Below are 23,024 nucleotides of genomic sequence, written 5' to 3' on the forward strand. Positions count from 1 at the left end.
TTTAACGTTCTCGATGGCGTAAAAGTTATCTGAAATTTTTATGGTAAAAGTAATTTTAATTACAAAAAGAAAATTTTATAAAAAAAAAACCTTTAACCGCCATATTGTTTTTTTTCTCTTCAGTTAGTAGTTCAACACAAACTGGTCCTTCAAATCGAATGTTTACATAATAAAGCTTAATTTATTCCTTAACCGGTCGTCTCTCGTTATGTCGGGAAGATTGTTTAGTCTGCAACACGCAGCTGGTCTGGTTTGGACGTTTTTTTGTTCTCCGTCAAGGTGTGATTACGTAAATAACCTTCCTCTCTATAATTAATCATTGGATGTTTCATTCTTCAAATTAAATCACACAGAAAACGAAGGGCTTAAAGTACGACACAACAGCACAATAGAATACGGATTTCGACCTCAAGATATTATAGATGGCGCCACTTTAGATAATAGAGAGGCGATGTCGCCCAAAGATTGCCCACTGAGTTTCTCGCCGGATCTTCTCAGTGGGTCGCGTTTCCGATCCGGTGGTAGATTCTACGAAACACGGCTCTTGCTAGGGCTAGTGTTAGCAACGTCGTCAGGATTGAGCCCCGTGAGCTCACCTACTAGTTAGTTACGCTAAAATAGCCTCTCAAGGCTATCAGATTAGGTAGGAAAAAAAAGCCCCGATCTGATGCGATAGTGAATCTAAAAGATTATCTCGTGCAGTTGATATCAATTTTACTAATTATTTTTGGACGAAACTGAGTTCATCTCTTACCTGATTTAAGTTTATAGTTTAATTTAGTGTACCATAGACGGGATCCGCTGAGCTTCTCGTCGAGTCTTCTCAGTGGGTCGTGATTCCAATCCTATAGTAGATTCAGCGAAGCATTGCTCTAACTAGGGTTAGGGCTAGCCCATTTTTTCAGGTTGAACGCTGCGAGCGCTCCTACCAAACCGACGAAACCGGAATAGCCCCTCAAGAGTGCCGGCGATAAGGTAAGAAAAGAAAGTAGTTAAAGACAGAAAGTATTTTATATCTCTGCACACCACAAATAACACATACAGCTTAAAAAATGTGTAAACTAAAAAATATGTTTTCTTTTTATCCTTGGGTAGATTAGGTAGGAAAGGTAGACAAAGGTATAAAAATTATTATACTCTCATCGGTTCCTGATGAAAGCAAAATTTCAAATTTTCAAGTCAATCGGACATCTTGAAGTTGGTCAAAATTACGTTAAAAGATTACAATACATACAATAAGATACACACATTATTTACTGGTGGTAGGACCTCTTGTGAGTCCACGCGGGTGGGTACCACCAGCCTGCCTATTTCTGCCGTGAAGCAGTAATGCGTTTACTGCATGCAACTATACTTAATGCGTAATGCAACTATACTTGAGACCTTAGAACTTATATCTCAAGGTGGGTGGCGCATTTACGTTGTGGATGTCTATGGGCTCCAGTAACCACTTGTCACCAGGTGGGCTGTGAGCTCGTCCACCCAACTAAGCAATAAAAAAAAAAAAAAAAAACACATGTAAAGTACATACATACCAAGTTGATAAAGACGTATTAAAATATAATAGGTATATTACTTAGAGTTAAACACTTTAAGACATCTTCAAAACCACGAATTTTTATTAACGTTGAGACAAAAATTACACCTTATTAGCCAAAGGGTTGTATTAAATCGCATGTTTAAATGTTGCAGTCCAGTAAAAAAATGTAAAAATCAATCATGCCCCATACTCCGAAGAGCGCGAAGGGCGCGAAATATATTTAGATTTGCGTCAATTCAAGTTGAGGGGATGTCGAATATTTCTTTTGTTAGTGGCAGCACCGATTTTGATATATCTGTCGAGAGCGGTCCATGGGCCAGTGTGTTAAATGCCTAGAGAACTAACGTTTGTTTGTTTATTAAATTATAGAATAATATAGAGAAATAAAAATCTTAATCGCCAAAACGGCGCACACTTATGCAAGCTACACTAATTTGATATATCATTATTTGTTAGATTTCGTAGTATCAAAAAAACCACACCAGTAAAGGGTGGATAAAAGATAAGGATAACTAACACCAAGGATAAGATCAAGGGGATAAAAGAAGATGCAATTAATAATTATCTTTTCTTTTCTGTTTTTATAACGACCTGTAATATATTTAAAAGTAGCTGACCCGGCAGACTTCGTAGTGCCCCAATCGATAAATAGAAGACCTAAACTTTTGTATAAAAAAAAACATCAAGGGAAAAACAAAAGTTGTTATTTTTATTTAATTCCGAGCATTTTCATATTTTTTCACCTTTTAAACCTTCTCTGGACTTCCACGAATAATTCAAGACCAAAATTAGCCAAATCGGTCCAGCCGTTCTCGAGATTTAGCGAGACTAACGAACAACAATTAATTTTTATATATATAGATAATAAAAATCGTTGAGTAATTGATCGAATTTCTAGATTGAAACGCCTTGAAATATAAAAATCCAGAGCCGTTTACGAAAAACTAGATGCGGCATTCAGGTTCCAATGGCATAATTATGTTACTTTAATTAAAAAATACATTGCGTATGTATGACTCACAGAAACAAATCAACCAGCAAAACTAACGCAGTGATCGTCTCAACGCGAATTAAGCTCGGAATTTGCAAAACAAGACCACTGTGAGAGGGGCTTCAGCAAATCACTTGAGCTTTAAACGTTTTTGACACCTACGACTTTAGCAATAAAGATTTATTTCCTACGAGCCGTTTCTTTTTGAACTTATTCTGCATATTACTCTCATTTCTGATTTCATTTTTGTTTTTCGATTTGTTTCTCTGAAGTGATTTATGATTTCGGCAGCGGTTTCATTATGCGAATTGATCTGAACGTGTTACGCTGGTAGATAAGTGTGTGTGTGTTTTTTTTTTATTCGACCTCACATTGTTGATTTTTCGTTTATTTATTAATATTAATTAATTATTTACTGGTGGTAGGACCACTTGTGAGTCCGCGCGGATAGGTACTACCACCCTGCCTATTTCTGCCGTGAAGCAGTATTGCGTTTGAAGGGTGGGGCAGCCGTTGTTATACTGAGATGTTAGAACTTATATCTCAAGGTGGGTAGCGCATTTACGTTGTAGATGTCTATGGGCACCAGTAACCACTTAACACCAGGTGGGCTGTGAGCTAGTCCACCCAACTAAGCAATAAAAAAAGTCGGTTACTTTTGACACTGTCTCAAGTACAGTTTCTACGGCTGCCCCACCCTTCAAACCGAAACGCATTATTGCTTCACGGCAGAAATAGGCAGGGTGTTTGTACCTACCCGTGCGAACTCACAAGACGTCCTACCACCACTCGACTATGGTGATGATGATGATACCTTAATACTAAGGCGCTCTTAACTTCGGTCTCGTCTTGCGAAAACAGTGATCCACTAATGATTCCTGTCAAGCGCCAATTAATAACGCCAAGACAGCGAACGCGGCGTCCGCCACTGCCGCTCCCAGAAGATTAATAGCGTTTTATTAATGCGATAAATCTTTTCTTTTCAATTCAATTACGATGGCGTATACTTGGGAGAGATGTTGTTATGTTGTACAGGGAATTTTCTTTTTCATTTCTGTTTAACTATGATTGCATTAATTATGACTTCGGTTCCCTCTGTATTTTGTACCGTATGTTCCATGGGGAGTGCTCTTGAGGAATTATTCGAGATGATACCGGCATCTCGTTTTTACCACCGCACCGCCCGCCACCGGAGTAGAGTTTATCCATACTGCCTGGAGCCACTGCGGTCATCCACAGTGCGCTTCCAGAGATCTTTTTTGCCACGCACCATCCGGCTATGGAATGAGCTCCCCTCCACGGTGTTTCCCGAGCGCTATGACATGTCCTTCTTCAAACGAGGCTTATGGAGAGTATTAAGCGGTAGACAGCGGCTTGGCTCTGCCCCTGGCATTGCTGAAGTCCATGGGCGACGGTAACCACTCACCATCAGGTGGGCCGTATGCTCGTCTGCCTACATGGGCAATAAAAAAAAAAAAAATGTGTGCGTGTACTAGTGTACACACGTAAGAAGTGAAACTTGTTTATGGCCTTATTTTTCGAAAAATGATCTATATGCAACTTTCTAGAAATTGGTTAAATAAAGTTAAATTAGATAAAGTTTAAACAAAAGGATTTTATTATCATAGACATGAATACAAATAATACAATTATTTCACTTTACCTTTTTGCTACTAAGATTATTACAGCATTTCATTAATTGTAATAGAATTATTACTATCATTGTCATTGTCATTATATATTTTTGTAATTAATGGCTTATGGTAACTGAAATATGAAATATATGGTTTACATTCCACGAAATTTAGTGACCGAGTAAAAACTCCATCAATTGTAGTGCCAGATCTTGTTGTTGACGTTTGAGGACTGTTTTTCATGGATAAATTCAATTTATCTTTCAGAAATTCAACTAGCTTCAAAGAATTTTCCGATGCAAAATTTACATTAAAATCTCCACTTAAAATCATCGGTATTTTATAATTATTGTTACCGAGTAAAGAGGCACCTTCACTTGTGTACGGCAACAATGAATGGTGAAGAAAAAGATGGCGCGTAACGGAAAAATGTGACGCGTAACCGAAAAATGTGACGGTAAATTTTTTTCCAACGCCGATAAAGAAGTTTCACTTCAATAAAAAGCATAAAGCTGTCCGAATGGCGATTTGACGCGGGACACTTTCGATGGTGTTTTATGTAGAGCTTACTGTTCTATGAGTGGAATAGTTTTAGGGTGGTGGTAGGTCGTACTCAGATGGTACGAATCAATCAGATGTTCTATGTCGTGGCCTAAAGGATAATACGCCCGATGCGTTCGTATCGAGCGATGCGTGTGTTCGGTGTTCGAATCCCGCAGGCCGCTATCGATATAATAATTAAGATTAATGGATTATGGATGAATGATGTCTATGGGTGACTTAATGGCAGGTGGGTCGTAAATTTGTTCGCACGTTTAAGCAATAAAAAAGTCAATTTGTAGTGATCGAGATTTCTAGTCATACAATATATGTCCTGGTTCTTAAAATCTCCAATAACCGCTTAACATCAAGTGAGCCGTGAGCGGTGTGTACCTACATCAAACGATTCGGAAATTTAAATACTCTCTTAAATAAAACAACTCTTTTCCCGAGTCGTTCTTAAAAGCGCAAATTTAATGAGGAAACTTTAACTAACGAAAAGTCAAACAAAGGCTTTCTTTTCGGAAGCTCATTAAAAAGTCAGCGGGCTTGTTGCAATGTTTACGCTTTCTTGTGTGTTCAAACGTGACCTACTAGTGGTTTTGAAACTTTTCATCCGTACTATATTTACTATCGGTTTACGATTTGCACACACGCTACATCATTATTGGTTTCGTGAGAAATTCGTGAGTTTCTCTTGCTTCGGATTCACTTTCTGTTTCTTTTTTTTAGATATTCAAATAATTTTTCTCCTCACCACCTCACTTATTAAGACTTGCGGAAAGGAAAAGTATTAAATATTCATTATACAACTGTTCCTTGTCACCGTTTTCGTCGTAACTTGACGCGTGTTGCAAAAAGTTTGACGTGCAAACTAACCCACAGATCCAAACCAACGGAGTTTCTCCAATGAGATCCAGTGGTAGATTCAGCATGGTACTGCTCTTGCTGGACTGGTCTGAAAATTTTCTCAGGTGGAGCCATGTTAGCTGACCTAGCCGTTTGAACGTAACTGGAATGGCCCTTTAGGCTACCAAACATTGCGTAGGGACAAAAAAAACGCTGCTTCTAGAACGAGTCAATCTTTGAAGAAAATTCTAAAATAAACCTAGGGCTGTTGTCTTAAAGTTGTTTTTCAAGTCCTTAATAATCATTTTTCGCCATAAACAGTAATAAAACGAAATAGTCTGGACCTATCACCTTATTCTCAGTATTTAAATATGCTTATTCGGTACAAATGTTCTTTATCGATTTTCTTAAGCACACATGTTTCTTACTAGTAATGAAATGTTTTATATATATTTAGTAATAATCAACTAAGCTAGGTTGAGAATATAAAAAAAAATTAAAATCACCCGCGCTTCTATCGAGTTTAACTCGATCGTAACTCGAACTAAACGATTTCAATTCTAAAACCGATGGTAATACTGTATAGTGTTATCGTGCATTACAAAATTGGTGATAACATTTTAATCTTCCATCTTCCGCGTTCAGGCACGTACACATCTTCATAACATACTTAATAATAATGTATACAAGTATGTACGTAACATCATTTACTTTTTTTAAGCCAAAAAAAAGCAATGGTTATAAATTATAATACTAATTTAAACTGACTAATTTATTTTAGTTACTTTTCCTAATTTGACACAACACTGTCATGCCACGTATCAATGACAAAGTGCTTATTTTCCGGGGTTCCAATAATAGCTTTTTTTTTTATTGCTTAGATGGGTGGACGAGCTCACAGCCCACCTGTTGTTAAGTGGTTACTGGAGCCCATAGACATCTACAACGTAAATGCGCCACCCACCTTGAGATATAAGTTCTAAGGTCTCAAGTATAGTTACAGCGACTGCCCCACCCTTCAAACCGAAACGCATTACTGCTTCACGGCAGAAATAGGCAGGGTGGTGGTACCTACTCGCGCAGACTCACAAGAGGTCCTACCACCAGCTTCGTCATAGACTGACACCTCTTAGGAGGCTCGACACCCTGACGCAAAAAAAGGGTGGAGGCATTTGTCTGAAGGCTCGAGTCATCTTAACATCAGGCTTAGCATCAGGTTGGTCATGACCTCGCGCGATCCGTCTATTCAATAAATAATAACAAAAAATTTAAGAAAAAAAGAAACTCGAATTCAGTGAAGCGCATGTAAATGTGTTGGAAGTAAATTAATAATATGCATTTTTAGAGATAACTCAGAAACTACTGGACAGATTTTGATAAAGCCATCAAGAATCATCAAAATCGGTTCGCCTAGAAAAACATATTTTAGTTGTTAACACACAAATAAAGATACAGTTGAATTGAGAGCTTCCTAGTTTTTTACGGAGTCGATTAAAAACCACATCATCAATGAAATTAAGACGACGTGCATCTTGGAAAACGCATTCCTCAAACCGAAGAATCTTGTGAAACACGTTGTACGAGTAATTATTGAACAACACTTTAATGTCAGGAAACTTGTTTACATTGCATCGATCGAAATTGTATTTATTGCTGATTACGATTTGAAAAATCCGGCAGAGGAGGCTGGCTTAGTAGATACGTAAGAAATCTAGGCTATTCTCTGTGAAGATGTAGTACAATGTGAAATGATCTTAAATTAATCAAAAAACAATAAAAGCTAAAGGTTCAATGACCTGTTTTTTTTATTTTTATTACTTAGATGGGTGGACGAGCTCACAGCCCACCTGGTGTTAAGTGGTTACTGGAGCCCATAGACATCCACAACGTAAATGCGCCACCCACCTTGAGATACAAGTTCTAAGGTCTCAAGTATAGTTACAACGGCTGCCCCACCCTTCAAACCGAAACGCATTACTGCTTCACGGCAGAAATAGGCAGGGTGGTGGTACCCACCCGCGCGGACTCACAAGAGGTCCTACCACCAGTAACCAACAGACCTGTTGTCCAAAGAAACGGATATAGCATTCGAAATCAAACTTCATGTTGAAGCACAGATAGTCAGTAATTGCGGGATTTTAACCGGCGGCTATTGCAAATTGACAAGCAGCAGTAAGCTATTTGGTAAGCCCATTGTTTCTTGATAGCCTACTCTAAGAATAATCCAGTAATTCAAGGAATAAGCCTAATACAATAAGGCCAACTTAGGCTCAGAGTTTGGTTTTAAAAACATGATTAACAGATAAGCAATTGGCCAAATGTCTTGAGTCCTTTGGCGCTTAATTCCAATATTCAGAACGAAGCAACCATTAAGACTTCGCGTATCCACTTCACGCCGCGCCGTTTTTAAGTAAAAGTGATTTTTCGCTCCCAGATTTTGATAAAGAGGGGCACTCGTCGTATCTTACGCAATGTCCGAGATAAGACGTGACTGATAAAACATTGTAATACCTCGTTGCGCATACTCGAGAGGAAACGTAATAAGTGTCAGTAATGGTACACTCGTCAAAACAACTAAAAATCTTGCCAGCTTAATATTTACAATTCCATTACAGATTCTTCTGCTTCTTCTTCTCAATCGTGTCACTCTTGACAGAGTGGTCGTGATCGTCATGTAATGTTGGAGGAGGCAGACTTGATGCGTCTCACGATGTTCCTTTTTTATGATTGAAGGATTACTGGTGGCCCGGAGACCTTTCCAGCTTCACCAGGACAGGTGGGTGAGCAAAGGCTCAGCCAGGAGTGGTGGGATTGCTAACAGGTGCCCGAGCGCCTCCGAAGGAGACCTAACAACCCAAGAGCAACTGCTTCGCGAATGAATCTACTACCGGATCAGAATCGCGACCCGCTGAGAAGATCCGGCGAGAAACTCAGCGGGCTGATGCATGGGTTAGGTTGCAAGTCGACCTCTTTGTCGAGTTCGACGAGTATGGTTACCGGTGTCCCTAAGCCTGCTCCAAGTATCAGAGCTGAAGGCGTCTAATGCAAAGGTAATTGGATCTGATGAATCCGTAAGGACATGTCTAGGGCGACGACGGTGACTGGCTCCTGCGTGATCAGGATTCGGGGAGTAGTCAGCGGCGGCAATGATAAGGCAATTATCATAACGACGATGTCCCGCCATCTCTCCCTGCTCGAGGCCTTTCTACTGCACTCATTTAGGGGACCTCCCATTGCTGTTTTAATTTGGTAAGTCCACTGCATTTGACCGCATTAATTGATACTAATTCTTCATGTATGTGTTCAATGAAACATGTTTTTCTATGACCTTTGTAGCCAGATGGTGAGTGGTTATCGTCGCTAGTGGTGCCAGCACTGCCCTCGCATTTATCCAATTGATTTTAAAACTCTATAATTTAGGTGTTTTTATTTACGCATTGGAATTTTCAAGGAAGGATTTTGACACGAATTTTAGTTCACAACGGTGTATTAGCTGATACAATATCATGAATCCTATATAGATAGCGTTTTGTGGTCATTTCTCACACAGCCCATTAGCATTTTTCTCTTTGATTTTTTGTCTCAACTAAAAATAGGTTACTGGTACATTTACTGGTGGTAGAACCTATATATCCGCGCGAGTAGGTACCACAACCCTGCCTTTCTGCCGTCAAGCAGTAATGCGTTTCGGTTTGAAGGGTGGGGCAGCCGTTGTAACTATACTTGTGACCTTAGAACTTATATCTCAAGGTGGGTGGCGCATTTACGTCGTGCGCTCCACCCATCTAAGCAAAAAAAAAATTGGTCATATATTTTACGAACCTATAACGCCGCACAAAACTGAAATGAATACCTATCGAATTAATTCAACAAACGATTTAACTGTAAAATACCACATCTAAAAATCTCATTTTATTATGTAATCCAAGGTAAACAGCAGACGCTAATCTACTTAAACAATGTACTAATGAATTGGACGAATTCTGCGAATTGCGCTCCAAGAGGGGAGAGCCGCCAAATTTCTCCGAATAGAATATTAACGAGCCGAATAGCCTTTTCATTTTGACTCACTATGAATTTTACTTATATTTTGACAGCTATCATATCGTACCTTTAAAATTAAAGTGGCTTTACTAAAAAAATTGAGACAATATTAATATATTACGATTTTTTTTAATTAAAATTGAAACTTACATTTGAGTTAAAAGAGAATAAAGTAGATACACTTTCCGTCTCTTTTAAATCGCTTTAAGGCTAAAAGTATTAAAATCAAAACTGAAAAATTACAATTGTTCAATTACATTTTTGGCGATTACCAAAAAAAAACAAGAATTTTGGATTAAGCCACATCAATTCTAAAAGTGCAATATGAAGCACTCAGATGAACCTCATATTTATTATATTACCAATCATTGATAGCCATTCACTTAGTTATATCTCCGTGACCAGGTATAACCAGGTAAACTTATAATCAGCTGGGCCGTGAGCTTATTGACCAATCCAAGCAACGCTAAAGACTGATCTGACGAAACATGTTTATACCTTAAAACGAAGTTCACGGACTGCGATTCCAATTATACAAAAATGGACCGTTACCGACTTGTTTAAATAAACTATAATAAACATACAGTCACCTCGAGATAATTGTGGATATAAAACCACAAAGTTAGAATGTGTTGAATACACAACCAAAAATATAACGGAACGTTTAAGTCGAATTTCAACTTCCTAACCGCAACGTGACAGGTGTCAAACTGACAGCCCGTCAAGCGAAGTTTGACAAGCTATGACGGCCATTGTTAGAGGGCATTGCCATTGCACACCCGTTGCATCAGAATCAGATGTATAGATTACGTAATTAGAGCCATAAAGTCGGATATCGAATTAAGTGATTTCTTTGAGTTATTGATCTAAAAAGAAAAAAATATAATTGTTTTGTGTCACATTTCTAGAAATGAATCGAAGTATCTATATATTAATACGTGAAGCAAAAACTTTGTATCCCTTTTTACGAAAATTGCACGGACGGAGGAGTAGGAAATTTTCCACACTTATAGAGAATATAGAGAAGAAGCACACAATGCTAATATTTTTTTTAAATAATTCATAAAAGATACATTAAGCCAATAAAGATAACATTACACACACTACATACCATATATTTGACGCACACACGCATGCGTACTATTTATTGTCAAACTTTTGTTCTTGACGTCTGTTTTCAAATTGAGAATAGATTAAATATTGTTTGTCTTTGTTAATATTTTTTATAGTGTAGTCTTGGCGAAATTTGTGATTATAGAAGTATAAAATACAATCATAATAGTGGATAAACTTACAATTCCAATTAATTATAGTCGAATTTCGACTACTGCGGGACCCCTAGTTGTTACTAACTTGATAATCTTTAAGTTTTCTTCGTCAGTTTATTTCTAGTTTAAAATATCAGCGTTTATTTTTTCCTTGCCATAAATGATCACAATGACACTATGCTGGTCTCGAACCACAGAGATTAGAATAGAAGAAATTTCGACCCAATTTGCTATACACATTTCTCGTTTTAAAACATTCGATAAGATATCGTTTCTAGGTTCATCGATCGATCATTTCACTGCCTACGTGGGAAAAATATCTAGATTTTATCGTCACGAGAATCTAGATCCCTTTTATAATCTGACCAGCTAAAAGTGTTATGCACCGAAGGCAGCGAATGTGAATAAAAAAAAATTAAAATCTTTTGTTGTATCCCTAAGCGTGCAGGACGCGTAATTGGTTTAATAACAAACTCTAAATTTATAGAATGTCTTATTTATTGATATTTGGACTCAAAACAGATTATGCATTACATGCATTTGGAAGTAACAAATAAAAATCTCTGAAGTACCTATATAGTAAAAAAAAATAACTTTAAAAAAATCAATTACATATTCCTATTCTGTTAAAAATAGTTGAATACTTAATTACATTATTTAATGTTTTAAAATAACTAGAGATGACAATTATTCTGTTTGGACTCGAATTCTCAAGGTCAGATCCAATCAATATTGTCAAGAAAAAAACAGGTTACTGATCTCAATGCGTCACACAAGGTTTGTTCTCTCTATTTACTTATTAATCTACACCTCTTGTGTACAGTATACACAGTGATTATCTGTAGGTAGAACTTTTTGGCGGGAATGCGAACTGTCAAGATATGTCAATTGTTGAATTTTATTAATTTAGTGTCTCTTAATAAGATGAATTATGTAATAATGTATCCAAATCAAGGCTCAAACACCCGACGACAATGCAAAAAGCAGTGGCAGGCGGCTAGTTTTAAAATTAATATCTGTATTTTGATACCTTATTGCACTGATTGTATTACTTCAAATTAAGCTATGAAAAACAATATTGTAATCCACACCCATCACAATAACCTACAATTTTTCAATCTCGTTTTTGGTTTCATAATAAGATCAATTGCAATATTCAAAGTGTTAGTGTGTTTCAAATACAAGCTGAAATAGCTCTTGTGAGTCCGCACGGATAGGTACCACCACCCCGCCTATTTCTGCCGTGAAGCAGCAATGCGTTTCGGTTTGAAGGGTGGGGCAGCCGTTGTAACTATACTGAGACCTTAGAACTTATATCTCAGGGTGGGTGGTGCATTTACGTTGTAGATGTCTATGGGCTCCAGAGGCCACTTCAACCAGGTGGGATGTGAGCTAGTCCACCCATCCACCCATCTAAGTAATAAGAAAGATGTGTGGTGTTGTGGGACACCGGATAGGAACGAAGTTCCTTATAAAAATAAAAATAAAAGAATTATGAGAAAAAAATCGCACGGTGAAATATCGCTGTGCGGAAAACAAGGCCTTATTCCACGGACTTTTTCTTACGGTTTTTACTATCACATTTTTTTCAGTTCGGCCGCGCAGCAAAATCCTTATCTCCTCCAAGCTTGCCATAAGGAACTTCGTTCCAAAAAAATAATAATTTAAATTACAAGCAACAAGACTGTTTTTCTGCAGAAATTGCTTCCGGGATATGCAATTTTCTCTTTTAGCAAATGACTCACGAACTTTCCAGATATTTTAATGTAAACAGTACGAAATTAATCTATCTAAACAGTGTCTGGAAGTCTAGAAAATAAGCTGTGAATAATAACTCTGGGTAGCTAATTTAAGAATCTAGACGGTACGGCCGTAGTCTGGACGTGGAAGATTCGTAGGTGTTTTTTTTTTGAAGGTTATTTGAGCACTGGCAACCGTTAAATAATAAATATTCTAAGAACGTCTCAAAATTGGAACAGAAAGGCTTTTTTTTAGTAACTGCTATAGGTGTTTTTAATAGAGCCAAACATCCAAAAAAGGGTCTCGGCCAGAACGTGTTACAAACTTCTTTGGACACATCATGCGGTCTCCCAGACATGAATTAGAGAAGCTCATAATTTTGGGTCACATCCAAAGCAAGCGCGCCGTGGACAGACAGAACACCAGCCAGATTTGGTGGTAAGACCTCTTGTGAGTCCGCGCGGGTAGGTACTACCATCCTGCCTATTTCTGCCGTGAAGCAGTAATGCGTTTCGGTTTGAAGGGTATAGGGCAGCCGTTGTAACTATACTGAGATCTTAGAACTTATATCTCAAGGTGGGTGGCGCTTTTACGTTGTAGATGTCTATTGGTTCCAGTAACCACTTAACATCAGGGGGCTGTGAGCTCGTCCACACATATAAGCAATAAAAAAATAGATGGTCAGATCTGGATATGAGAACGGTTGAATGTAGTCTGTACCGTGTGGTTCATGCTACCCATGATGGAACGGAGACGGCCTTAATATTATTGTATCATATAACCAAAACTTACCTGAACATTGTGACATCGCCGCTAGCTCCAAGAACATTATGAATATCGCCAATCTCCTTACTTCCATCTTGATATTTCACAGAATAAGCACTCAAAAAAATTTACTACAAAATACACTGATTCTACACTTTCACACAAGGCACTTTTAATCTTCGTTAGTTAGTTTAGGCACTTCTCGATAGATCTGTGAATGAAAATAGATAAATTAATAACTGACAGGCGACGAATGCGCATGAGACTGTGTCTGGCCAATTTGAAAAGTGCTTAAATCGGCATTTGGTTTTATACTACATATATGAACTGAAGTGCTCAACGTGAATAATTTTTTTTTATACATCAGCACTTTGTAACATTGATTTGAATTGTCGAATTCTTACACAGATCTGGGTCACAAAAATCATGTTCACACTAAATTTTGAAAATGCACAATTAAAATGCATAATATTTGATAAGTAAGAGAAGACCTTGATACGATTGCAACAAAAAAAATGTACAAATTTATATTACAATAAAAAAAAATATCTGTGGTTCGAAAACGCCAAGAAATTTGTATATTAAAAGCAAACTATTAATTACATTGGAAAAGTCACATTTTTAATTCCCTTAACACCATAGATACATTTTTAATTTATTTGGCATTTAAAAATAATTATTACGTAAGCTTTTTAATGTAGATTAGACACGTTCAGTTTCACATAAAAAATTATATATATTAAAATTAAATCGTGCGTTTTTCTTCTTCGGAGTGGCTCATAGTACTTAAATGGTCATAAATAATTGATTATAAAATACTGGTAATTACGCAAATTATAATTTTTCGGGTTTGATTTTTATTACACGATGTTATTCCTTCACCGTCGAAGTCAATCGTGAACATTTGTTAAGCACTATATCATTAGAAAAATCGGTACCCGCCTGCGGGATTCGAACACGGGTGCATCGCTAGACACGAATGTACCGGACGTCTTATCCTTTAGGCCACGACGGCTGACGTCCTGGTGTTAAGTAGTGTTAAGAGCTCATAGGCATCAACAACGTAAACCTTGAAATATGAGTTCTAAATTATTAGTTTTTACAGCACAAATACGCTTACAATTGAAACGTGTCTAAAACTTAAAAGAACGCTACTTTCTTAGATAATATTATCTTGCAATAAGGGTCAGTTCACCCGTGCTCTATCGGCTCTACGTGGCGTTTCTGTCACGCCCCTAATAGGGCTGTCACGTCCCGTATAGAAGGATATTAGTTTATATTTTTTTTCGTGATATCTGTTACAATAAATACAGATTATAAACTATAAATACTCTGTGTGTGTTGATCTATGTTGATCTAAACTTTTTACTACGCCAATCGATAAAGCTCTCGTGAATTTTATTATATTAAAACTTTTTCACTTTCGTTGACATTCGCGACAGGTAGACGCAATTAAAACTAATTTTACGATTCGTTATCATCACTTTATTATTTCTGTCGTCCGTGACCACGAAAACTGTAAAGTTTACGGAACGTGGGTAGCTTAAATTGTGAATATGGTTCGCGAAAACCGAAACCGAAACCGAAAACCGAAAGCCGAAAATACTGTAATTTTATAACCCAACAAAGGCGGTGGTTATCTTTTGACATTATTAAACCTTTAATTATACGCTTTGCTTGTTTAACAACAATATGACGTCACAAGCATTATTGGTACCACCATGGACGTATCAAAGACTTATGACGTCAGCACCTGACCTGTGAGCACTTAGATCAGCATCGTCCATTGCGCCCCGACAATTGAGCCGTACTGAAGATAAACTTGAAATAACAGAACAACAAACAAGAATCCGTTCACGGCATAAATCTTACACGTAGATCGGTTTCAACTCATCAATCTCAATAAGGTTTCTATAATTAAACAGATTAAGCGGGTAGGTTACACAGGAAGCGCGTACTTACACGAACGTAAGAGTAAAAATAGATTATTAAAAATTTATTGATACGCGCCCGGTTCGGCTTCCTGTTCCTTTGAAGTTTGCCTTATTAAATATATCGTTTCTCGATCGCTCATTATTGTCGAGCGTACAGGAATTCGGATTTGATAGAGAAATATATATATATCAACGCTTGAAAGGCAAACGTGACTAAGCGACAATAACTGCTTTGTACATAAATGATAGGCAATAACCGTATTCGATGCGCAAAAAAAAAATATTTCTAGGTCTATTAAAATCATTTCAATCCTACAGCTACTAGCTAGATTCTACTACAGCTAGATTCGTTAAAATATTTTTTCTTCTTCAGGTATTTCAAGTTTAAATTAGTCTACTGTAAAGTTCACGCATTGTCGCTTAGACACGTTTGCCTTTCAAGCGTCGATATATATATATATTTTTAGCATGCTTTTGTACGTGGTTTATTATTCACGTGTAAAAGTTGGCTACGTCGCCATTAACGGTGCTTTTAGGTACCTCAAGCACCGGTCACCGTCCTCGCCGAACTCGTTGCTTGCGACGAAGGGCTCGACGAGCGAATTAACCCACAGACACAGCCCACAGAGTTTCTCGCCGGATCTTCTCAGTGGGTCATGTTCTTATCCGGTGGTAGATTCTGCGAATCACTGCTCTTGCTAGGGCCAATGTTAGTTTGAGCCCCGTGAGCTCACCTACACATTAAGGTGAAGCTGAAATAGCCTCTCAAGGCTGTCAGCATAGGTAGGAGAAAAAAACCGATTGGAACCGGCTGGACGTAGACCACGACCGGCCATTATGGTGAAGCTTATACGAGGCTTAAGTCCCGCTTTGCATGTTCCAGAGCTGATTATGATGTAGTGCATTAACAGAGTTGAAATCCAACCAAGTCGTCGTGGCCTACTGGATAAGACGCCCGGTGCGTTCGTATCGAGGGATACGACTGTTTTAGTGTTCGAATCCTGCAAGCAGGCATCGACTTTCCATTGAAACACCACCACCCGCCTATTTTTGCGATGAGGCATCAATGCGTTTCGGTAAAACTGAGTTTTAGAACTCTTGTTTCGTAGCGTAGGTGGGTAGCGACATTTAAGTTGTGGATATCTATGGGATCCGGCAACCACTTAACATCAGGTTGGCTATGACCTCGTCCACCGATCTAAGCAATAAAAGATCATTTTCACCAACGACTAAAGTTATTTTTGTTGGCTACCGTCTAATAGCTACAAAATAAACTTATCTCTTAACAAAGACCACGTTAACTGTAACTTCGGAAAGAGTAAAATTGAATTAAACAAACAATAGATTGAGATCGCAACAAAACTAAGGTTTTCTCCTGCTATTTTCATTTACGGAGGCAAATCTCAAATAATCTAATCAACAATAGGAATAGGAATAGAATCTAATTAACAACAATTTAACAATAACATAGTGACGTTTTTTCTAAGCCTTATAACCCGTAAAAGTTTAGCGGTAGGCAGCGGCTTGGCTCTGCCCCTGGCATTGCTGAATTCCATGGACGACGGTAATCACTCACCATCAGGTGGGCCGTATGCTCGTCTGCCTACAGAGGCAACAAAAAAAATAAAAAATAAAAACATAGAAACAAACAGAAAACGCAACACTATTTCAATCGTAAAATAGATCGGTTCTTGCAAATAATAGAAACGCGTCCTTCTATGATCGATTCAATGATTCACATCACTGATCTATCCACTGATCCGGATAATGTTATCGACCTTGCTATTGTCAAAGCTCATTATGTATATTGATTATGTCATTATCTATTTGAATCTAATCCCGTTGTGTGCACAGAGTTTTAATGCAAAATAAAAAAATAAGAAACCGACTTTAAAAAAACGAGTGTGCTTTAAACAACACGACTGAAGCACAACTTCTTAGCTCCATACACTATATACATATATGAGTATGTGCGATACAGACTTGCACTGTGTCTTAGATATACGAAATGTAACTGACTTTGAGAGAAAGAAAGAAAATGTGCGATCGCACCTCTCTCTCTTTTTATCTTCACTAACTTAACTTCCCTCTCAACTTCCGTTCGCTCGTCCGATCACATTTTTCGTAACGCTTTCGTCACGAGGCTTGCGGAGAGTACTTTATGGTAGGCAGCGGCTTGGCTCTGCCCCTGGCATTGCTGACGTCCATGGGCGACGGTGACCACTTACCATCAGGTGGGCCGTATGATCGTCTGCCTACAAAGGCAATAAAAAAAAAAAAAAAAAACGCATTCACCAGCTTACTCCCCAAGTCAAGGTTACGTAAGGAAGTTTTACTTCCAAACGAGCACTAGCTTTAAAATAAGAAAAAAAAGTATCATTAAAATTTCTTTTTGGCTCAAACAAAAGTTTTGAGGTACACAAACATAAAAAATACAGTCGAATTGAAAATATTTTTTGAAGTCGGCTAAAAATATAGAATAGATAAACAATTTAACAATAGGATAGTGATGTTTTTCTTTAAGCCTTATGACCCGTAAAAATTTCGCAAGTACATAATTCGATTATGTAAATCATGACGCCAAGGAACCTCATTCTCCTCCAATTGGTTAGATTTCTTAGAAAATACGTGACTTTTCATGAACTAGCTAGCGTTTTGTATAATTGAAACATTACACACCGTATATAGTGAGTGACTTTGTCACGAAATCACGAACGCGTCACGTATTTTGGTCACGTTTCGTTGTAAGAATTTCATTGGAGTCCGACTGATTTTGTATCAGATTTAATAGATCTAAAGGGTTTGACTGAGTCTTAAAATGTCAACTATATATAGTATTATCCTGCCTTTCTCCCTGGCACGACCTGGTGTCGGCGCAACATGTTTTCTCCTTCCATACTCCTCTATCATATACCATTTCTTCGTTCACTCCCCTCTTACCCATATCGTTTTTCACGCAATCCATCCATTTCTTCTTAGGTCTACCCCTTCCTCTATATCCTTCCACATTCGTAGTTAACACTCTCCTACCAACCTCATTTTCATTTCGTCTCATCACATGTCCATACCATCTCAAACGCGCACTTCTCAGTTTCTGTCACAGGCGCCACTTTCAGACTTCCTCCAACATATTCATTCCGTATTCTATCCATTCTCGTTACTCCACACATCCATTGCAACATTCGCATCTCTGCTGCATGCAATCGCCTTTCATCCTGTCAACATTTGGAAAAAAAATGCTTATGTTTTATCGTTTTTCCCTCTATCTATTCGCTGGTATAGTAATAAATAGGTGAGCTCATGGGCCCAACTTGGGAGTTTCTGGCCCTAGCAAGAGCAGCGTTTTGTTGTATTTACAACGAATTCTTTACGAACGATTTTCTCATTCACGATTATTATTTCAGTTTTATTGTTTACAACATTACGAATACAAGTGTTTCGGTAACTCGATAAAAACTGAGAAAATACCCGTGAACATCCACGAAATTAGCGTGAGTGGCCCAATCAGTAAGAAACAGTAACTGGTGGCATGTTTTCTGTTATAATTATCCATACAATCACTCGAGGAAACATCGTGTGTGAAGTTTTAAAGATTCATAATTAAAACCATATTTGCAAGGTCGGGTAGGTAATACCTTCTAATTTTTTTGCTACAAAGCAGTCATGCGTTTCTCTTTGTAAAATAATGTATTATTGCTTAGATGGATGGACGAGCTCACAGCCCACCTGGTGTTAAGTGGTTACTGGAGCCCATAGACATCTACAACGTAAATGCTGCCACTCACCTTGAGATATAAGTTCTAAGATCTCAGTATAGTTACAACGGCTGCCTTACCCTTCAGACCGAAACGCATTAGAGCATCACGGCAGAAATGGGCAGGGGCGGTGGTACTTACCCGCGCGGACTCACAAGAGGTCCTACCACCAGTAAATAATAATAAGTAGCATATTCTATTTTGTTTTTTGGCTACAAAGCAGTCATGCGTTTCTCTTTGTAAAATAATGTGTTAAGGAGGTGAAAGGTTATTTTGTTTTTAGCGACATTTCGCTTAACACGCGACATTTATGTTTGCCGTTTTATTTAACACTAGCGACCCGCCCTCGCTTCGCTTCGGAAACTGTAACTTATTATTGATTTCTCCACTATTTAATGGATGTTATTATACATATAAAACATCCTCTTCAATCACTCTATCTATTAAAAAAAACCGTATCAAAATCCGTTGCGTAGTTTTAAAGATTTAAGCATACATAGGGACAGACAGATATAGGAAGAGAGAAAGCAAGTTTGTTTTATACTATGCAGTGATTACCACCAACAGCTCGATATTTTTAATTGAACTTCAATTAGGTTTACTCCATTGAAATAGCCGAATTAGGTTTTTTTTTGGTTATGATATTTTTTCCAAATTTTACATTTTAAATGGCTTTTGTGTAAAGTTCCGAAAATGTTGCTTAAACCAAATTGTCTTTTAATCCTCGATATAGTCATTTGTGGTCCACAATATTTACCCAACTCACTAAGTAAATGACAAACGGACAATCTCCGCGCCAGTCGCCAGTTGAAAACGAACGTGACATTGCCACTATTTGTCTGTTTGTTCGTTTGCTTTGCGTGTTTACTGACGGACGCCTCAAAATTCTACTAACCTATTTACATGGGCAATCGAAGGTTTTTGACGGGTTTCTGGGTCGCTCTGACGTCAGTCACACTTGACATTTGCTTTCAAGAGATTTTTTTTTTTTCGTACCTAAGCTGATGTTCTAGAGAGACCTTATCAGCGTAACCTTAACTAGTAGTTGAGCTCACGGGGCTCAAACTTGGCGATGTTGCTAACACGAACACTTTTTTTTTCACAGGAGAAAATCACCGGATCCCCACCCGCAGGGCAGGTGGGGTATATGGGAGTTGAACCTCACTAAAAACTCCTGCCGCTCACAGTTGGCGCCCTACCCGAACCGGGTGGGAGCCCAGTCGGAGCTATTGAGACGGCAGGACAGGGTTTACGCAGAGCATATTTCATCCATACAGCCCTCGGTCGACGAGCCAAGAGCCCGCATTGAGGGCGCCGCGCTACACCTTCCCCCGGAGCGGTACCAATTTTGTTAATTTTGTTCATTGTAGATCATTTTATTATAAACAATAATCGTAATAATAAAATATGTGGCGATAGCCATCATAGAGCATCGCCTGAATCTCGCTAACGACATTTTCAAGATAACCTTTAATATACTGTACCGTTAAAACTAAAACCTTAATATTCATCACTCGATGTGGATGGCGCCAGTTGTGTGATCTCATGGCACACGAGGTGGGCCATGAGATCACACAACTAAGTAATAAAAAATAAAAAAATTAAGTTCCAAACGACATCACTCGGACCGCTGTCATCTTATTCAAGATTTCTAAGTAATAATAGATTAAAAATTAATACAGTTATACTTACAGTTACGTATGTTGCAATTTTACAAAACGTCAGCAATAATGCATACCAAACAGAACGCCTAACAAACAAAAATTATCCGTTCAATTAATTGAATCACACGCAATACGATACGACCCAATTCGATTGTTAATGATTTTGCGTTCATTCATCATGATAATTGAATGAATAATTCAGTTCATTGTTATAATAAGTACATACATATGATCGATGGAAATCACCGGATAATTTGCATTTCAAATTCGGACGATATAAATGAAACTAGAGGTCCCGCAGTAGTCGAAATTCGACTAATAATTAATTGGAATTGTAAGTTTGTACACTATTATAATTGTATTTTATACTACTATAATCACAAATTTCGCCAAGACTACGCTATAAAAAATATTAACCAAGAAAAACAATATTTAATCTATTCTCAATTTGACCACAGACGTCAAGAACAAAAGTTTGACAATAAACAGTATGCATGCGTGTGTGCGTCAAATACATGGTAAGTAGTGTGTGTAATGTTTTCTTTATTGATTTAATGTATGTTTTATGCATTATTTTAAAAAAATATTACCATTTTGCACTTCTTCTCTATATTCTCTGTAAGTGTGAGAAATTTCATACTCCTCCGTCCGCGCAATCTTCGTAAAAAGGGATACAAAGTTTTTGCTTCACGTATGGATTACCGAAAAATACCATGGACTGCTATGAGAACTAACAGGTACCTTTAGAGTTAAACATCCAAGAAGAGGTCTCTTCTATTTGTCAAGAATGTGTTAAGAGCTTCTTCGGATTCATCACGCGGTCTCCCTGACATGAATTAGACATGTCACAATTCCGGGTTGCGTAGAAGGCAAACGCATCCTGAGCCAAAACGTTAGATCTAATAAGGAAATCTATTGGTGGCAATTGATTAATAATAATATTAGATCGAACTTATTAAATTTTTGTATCGTCATCGGTTCTTGATGCGTCTGCCGCTTCAATGAGTGGACGAGCTCACCGCCCACCTGGTGTTAAGCGGTTACTGGAGCCCATAGACACATACAACGTAAATGCGCCACCCACCTTGAGATATAAGTTCTAAGATCTTAGTATAGCTACAACGGCTGCCCTACCCTTCAAGCCGAAACGCATGACTGCTTCACGGCAGAAATAGGCGGGTTGGTAGTACCTACCCGTGCGGACTCACAAGAAGTCCTACTAACAGTAAAAAGTTAATCGAAATTCTATGATAGTAACATTCAAAGATTTCGTTACATACAAAAATACATAAATGCATAAAACCGTATCGTACTTTGACTTGTAAAACTATTCAAGTATTTGGACAAGAGTAAACGCAGCTCCCCAGCGTATGATGCCTATGTCATACCACCTGAAGTTTTATTAACAGCCGTCTGGTGTAGTGGTAAGTGACATGGTCACTACACAAGGGGGTCGCGGGTTCGAATCCCGCCAAGGGAAGATATTTGTATGATAAATATAAATGTATTTTCCAGGGTTATGGATGTATATTAAATATATGTATGTGTATAATAAAAATCGTACATTTATATCCGTTATCTGGTACCTGTAACACAAGTTCTTTACGAACTTATCACGGGACCAGTTAACGTGGCGTGATTGTTAGTAAATATTTATTATTATTTATTATTATATTACTATCAATTCGTTTTGTAAATAAATACGCGTTGTGCTTTTATTCATTCACGCGTCATTACGGATCCCCCCGATCCACTAACGGTGCTTTTAGGTACCACAAGCACCGGTCATCGTTCTCGTCGAACCCGTCGCTTGCGACGAAGGGCTCGACGAGTAAATTAACCTACATACACAGCCCACTGAGTTTTTCGTCGGATCTTCTCAGTGGATCGCGTTTCCGATCCGGTGGTATTCTGCGAAGCACTGCTCTTGCTAGGGTTCGTGTTAGCAACGTCATTAGGTTTGACCGTGACGTCACCTACTAATTCGGAGAATGTAGAATAACCCCTCGAGGTTACTAAAATAGGTAGAAAAAAAAATCATTCAATGTGATACGTGAAATTGACCGGACAAATACAAAAAATAAAACCTTCGCCATTTTTCTTACCGAAGGCTGGAGGCTAGTACCTACATCCAGTCACGTCAATACCAAACTCAATTTCATAACAATTTTACGAATGAAATAATCAATGTCCGATTTGCCTTACCACTTTCATTCCGTTCGAAAAGTTCAAGCGATAACCCCGTTGTTAACAAATACAGTTGCAACCTACAAATAGTACGCTGTGTTTTGATCTTACAT

The 23,024-nt window shown here is 38.0% G+C and overlaps 1 protein-coding gene across 1 annotated transcript in view; it reads right to left on the minus strand.

Annotated features, from left to right (window-relative positions):
- Nucleotides 1-23,024, minus strand: part of LOC101739440 (limbic system-associated membrane protein) — a 170,795-nt gene that overhangs the window by 130,408 nt on the left and 17,363 nt on the right. The window contains exon 2 of the mRNA XM_012688332.4: nucleotides 13,399-13,582. Within this exon, the coding sequence (XP_012543786.3) occupies nucleotides 13,399-13,465 (67 nt within the window). The 5' untranslated portion in view covers nucleotides 13,466-13,582. The remainder of the gene's footprint in view (nucleotides 1-13,398; nucleotides 13,583-23,024) is intronic.

This window comes from Bombyx mori, chromosome 24, assembly GCF_030269925.1.
Source record: "Bombyx mori chromosome 24, ASM3026992v2".
In the NCBI taxonomy this organism is placed as follows: Eukaryota; Metazoa; Arthropoda; class Insecta; order Lepidoptera; family Bombycidae; genus Bombyx; species Bombyx mori.